The sequence below is a fragment of the Carlito syrichta genome, unplaced genomic scaffold, assembly GCF_000164805.1.
Source record: "Carlito syrichta isolate Samal-C Ts95f unplaced genomic scaffold, Tarsius_syrichta-2.0.1 Scaffold255142, whole genome shotgun sequence".
Classification (NCBI taxonomy): Eukaryota; Metazoa; Chordata; class Mammalia; order Primates; family Tarsiidae; genus Carlito; species Carlito syrichta.
In genome coordinates this window covers 28,078-32,694 of record NW_007199238.1, presented here as the reverse complement: position 1 = coordinate 32,694, position 4,617 = coordinate 28,078, and the positions used below count along the sequence as shown (strand labels likewise).

General features: G+C 42.0%; 1 protein-coding gene across 1 annotated transcript in view; it reads left to right on the top strand.

Moving 5' to 3' along the window:
* Positions 1–145: 145 nt before the first annotated feature.
* LOC103253862 (protein FAM186A-like) overlaps positions 146–4,617 on the top strand; it is a gene marked incomplete at its 5' end in the record, with an annotated part of 5,181 nt that continues 709 nt past the window's right edge. The window contains 2 exons of the mRNA XM_008052070.1: positions 146–374; positions 3,461–3,612. Coding sequence (XP_008050261.1) covers positions 146–374; positions 3,461–3,612 — 381 coding nt within the window. The remainder of the gene's footprint in view (positions 375–3,460; positions 3,613–4,617) is intronic.

Here is a 4,617-nt window from a genome sequence, read left to right as displayed (position 1 = left end):
GCCACTGCACTCCAGTCTGGGCGACACAGTGAGACTCCAACTCAAAAAAAAAAAAATTGTTAATCGTCCCTATTCCATCCCTTTCTACTTATTCTACGAATGAGGTGAGAATGGAAAGAAACTGGGGGCAGGATTGCTGAGTTAGGGTCAGTAATCAATCTAATTCTTGCTTTTTTTCAAGAAACAACTTAATCAAACGATTAAAAGCCATCCAAAATACTGGGAAAGGTTATGAGACCCAAAACCTCTACATAATGCTGAACAGACTTGATGACTACCAGAAAAAGGTGATGGGGGTCTGGACTGAAAAGCAGAAATCTCTAGAGCAGAAACGGATTCAGTGCTTGAGGAAAATGGTGTCCTTATTTGTCCAGGTAACCTGTTTTCCATTCCTTCTCTCTAGAGTGTTGTAAAAAAAATGACAGTTACCTGGAGACACCATGTATATTCATTTCCTAGGACTGTTGTAACAAATTACCACACACTTGATGACTTAAAACAACAAAAATTTGTTTTCTCACGGTTCTGGAGACCAGAGGTTCATGGAACCAAGGTGTTTGCAGGGTTGGTTCCTTCTGGACGTTCTGAGGGAGAAACGTGTTCCATGCCTCTCTCCTAGATTAAGATGGCTGTTGGCAGTCCTTAGTTTTCCTTTGCTTGTAGCTGTATAATGCCAATCTCTGCCTTCCTCCTTCAAATGGCTTTCTGAGTATGCCTTCTGTTTTCTCTTCTGTCTCTTATGAGGCCATGTGTCACTGGACTTCGGAACCACTTGGTAAGTCCAGGATGATCTCATCTTGAGATATTTAACTTAATTATGTCTGCAAAGACCCTTTTTTCAAATAAGGACATAGTCACAGGTTCGGAGTGGATATATCTTTTGGGGGATTCAACCCACTACACCATGACTTCAGTGAAACTCCTAAATTGACAACAGCAATACTTCCTGTTTTCCGACGAGAATAGGAAAGACTTCAAGAAATGCTCAAATTCTTCCCGGTCACTCCATATCTACCAACTTCCAGATGGGAACCTCTTGAAGTCACTGCTCTCTGATTCTGAGTGGCTAATTCTTTCCTCAAAACTATCAGAAAATAGACTGGGTGCAGTGGCTCAAGCCTGTAATTCCAGCACTTTGGGTGGCCGAGGCAAGAGGATTGTCTGAGGCTGCAGGTTCAAGACCAGCCTGGGCAACCATGTTGCCTAGGTGAGACCTCGTCTCTACAGTAAATCAAAAACTTAGCCGGGCGTGGTAGTGCACACCTGAAGTTACAGCTCTATGGAAGGTTGAGGCAGAAGGATCGCCGGAATCCAGCAGGTTGATGCTGAGGTGGCCTTGAGCTTACCACTGCACTTCAGCCTGGATAACAGAGTGAGATTTTAACTCAAAAAAAAAAAAACAAAAAAAACTATCAGGAAATAAATATTATGTATCAATAAAAAAAATTTTTAAAACTCAGAAAACAGAACAAAACAGAATACTATCAGGAAGTTAATTTTAATATTATGAGTTTGCAAGAAAGGAGATAAAGTTTGTTTAGCTTGCATACATAGCACCAGGCACAGAAAATCCCATTAAATTCTGACATCCACTCACTATGTCCTAGAGGCCCCTCTGAGATAATCATCAATATGCTTTTGAGAGCAATAGTGACCTTCCAAAAGGTTCTAGAGCTGAGATTAGAGGTTTTTTTTTTAACATTTTTTATTTTAAAACTGTGGGGTACAGTTAAGGGTTAGGTATACAAATATGCATCATTCAGGCACCCTTGTTGATAAGGGGTGTCTCCCTGTCCCCAGACAGATGTTGACTACCATTAATCTCACCTCCCTTCTCCTCCCTATCCCCCCCCATAGTCTCCCACCACTGTCAATCCTTTTCTTATAGTATTATGGAGATTAGAGTTTTTTTGCCCTTGGATTATGTGCTCCGGAGTCCTTAGCACAAGTTGGAGTTTTAATAATACCACAAGCTAAGGTTCTAGAAACACTTTACATCTATATATCCTTTGCATTCATAAACATTAATCAATTTATAAGATGATCTTACTTGCAACTTTGGAAGGTACAGAGAAAAAAAGTTTTTTTTCATCACAGCCTGATCCAAGTCAACCATATATTCTGAATTTTTCAGAAGTTATATATTACATATTATAGCTCTTTATTTTAAAGAAAATGAATATGCTCCAGTTTTTGATTTGCCAAAAATACTATAGATAGAGTAGATGAGTTGGCAGTGACATGATATAACAGAAATCACAATGCCAAGAACATTTCAGGGGTTGAATAAAGGTCTGGGGTCATGGAAGCCAGAATCCAGAAGATGAGGTAGGGGATCATAGCCTAAAGAAGGCAGAGGAAATAACAAAAGGGATAAGAAGATAGATATCAATAAATACCACACACTGAGCCGGGCGTGGTGGCTCAGGCCTGCAATCCCAGCACTTTGGGAGGCCGAGGCAAGAAGATTGCCTGAGTTCAGGGGTTTGAGACCAGCCTGGGCAACTTGGTGAGACCTCGTCTCTGCAGTAAATCAAAAAATTAGCTGGGCATGGTGGCGTGTGTAGTTCCAGCTACTTGGAAGGCTGAGGCCAGCAGATCGAGGTTGCAGTGCACATGAGCGTGCCACTGCACTCCAGCCTGGGCAACAGAGTGAGACTCTGACTTAAAAAAACAACCTCACACTGAATTAGGTGGGGGTCAAGAGGGTTACCTCTGCTACCAGATTGTCGAGTTCCAATCAGCTTCACTGTATGCTAGCCAGGTGACCTTAGGCAAGCCACTTACGTTTGCTGAGCTGCAGATTCTCCATATGTAAGACAAGGATAATAATAGTACCTACCTCATAAGGTTGTTATAAATACCAAATGAACTGATGTATGGAAAATGCTTAGCTCAGTGTCTGGCATGCAGTCTGTATTCAGTCAATGTTAGCTATTGCTACATTTGCATAGTTCTTCACAACTTATAAAGTGCTTCCATATATACTATCTTATGCAATTCTCACAACAACCCTGGGTTGTTATCCCTGTTTGAGAAATGAGGAGAAACAAGTGCCGATAAATTATGCAACGAACCCAAAGTCTCGCAGCACAAAAATGAGAGCACTAGGATTGGAGCTTAAGTGGGACCAAAATTTGTATATATCAGAGCTGCCACCTCTGAAATTATGCGTGTTGAATGTGGGGTGGAGGAGGAAGAGGATTTGCAAACCAATGGAAAAGGAGTCTAGGACAAAGTCTAGGACAAGGTCAGAAGACCTTTCTAAAGGTTCTGTCCTGGACCAGGCATGGTGTAATCCCAGCACTTTGGGAAGCTAAGCAGAGGACTATTTGAGGCCAGAAGTTCAAGACCAACCTGGGCAACATAGTGAGATCCTGTCTCTAAAAAGAAAACATAAAAATTCTATCCCTTTCTTTTCATGGCTTCCTTTTTTCTGACTTAATTTTTTTTTTTGTAGCTCAAAGAGATATATAAATTGAATCTTAGTCAACCTATCACCTTGATCATCAGCAAAAAGCAGATACCTGTCTCTACCAAATTTGTTCAATGGCCGTTCTTAGAGTTACTAGTAGAAGAGGACAGAAAATCTGACATACTCAAGAAACGGAGGTGTGTGCTAGAAAGATTCACATTAAACTTTGTTTGGATGGTATGTGGAACCTAATATTTTCTTTTCCCTGCTCAAGAAATTTCCTTTCCCCACAATTATGATACAATGCAGTGGAGAGTCGAAAGAAGCATTAATTTCCTTAGCTAATTTGGCAAGAGTGTTATTTACATATATTTCTACTTAAATATTCAACACCTGATTTGAGTTCCTCCAAAGAAAATGAAGGTTCTTTACTAAGAAACAAATTATTTTAAGACTATGTGGCTGGGCTCGGTGGCTCAGGCTGTAATCCCTTGCCTTGGGAGGCCAAGGTGAATGAATTGCCTGAGCCCGCGAGTTTGAGACCTGCCTGGGCAACTTGGCAAGACCTAATCTCTACAATAAATCAAAAAAAATAGCTGGGCATGGTAGTGTGCGCCTGTAGTTCCAGCTACTTGGAAGGCTGAGGCGGAAGGATTGCCGGAGTCCAGCAGGTAGAGGCTGCAGTGGCCGGGAGTGGTCACTGCACTCCAGTCTGGGTGACAGAGTGAGACTCCAACTCAAAAAAAAAAAAAGGAACATGTGACCAGGTGTGGCTCCTGCCTGTAATCCCAGTACTTTGGGAGGTTGAGGTGGGAGGATTGCTTAAGCCCAGTTGTTCAAGACTAGCCTGGGTAACATAGTGAGACCCCCAACTCTACAAAATTTAAAAGTTAGCCAGGCGTAGTATTATATACCTATAGTCCCAGCTACTCAGAAGGCTGAGGAGGGAGGATCGCTTGAGCCTGGGAACCAGAGGCTGCAGTGAGCCATGGTTGTGACACTGTACTCCAGCCTAAGCAACAGATGAAATCCTCACTAAAAAATAAGTAAAATTTTTTTAAAAATGTAATTGAGAAACTTAGAGGCATTAACTCCCCTTTTTTTTTTTTAAGAAAGCAGGAGCAGCCGGGCTCGGTGGCTCAGCCTGTAATCCCAGCACTTTGGGAGGCTGAGGTGAGTGGATTGCCTGAGCCCGTGGGTTC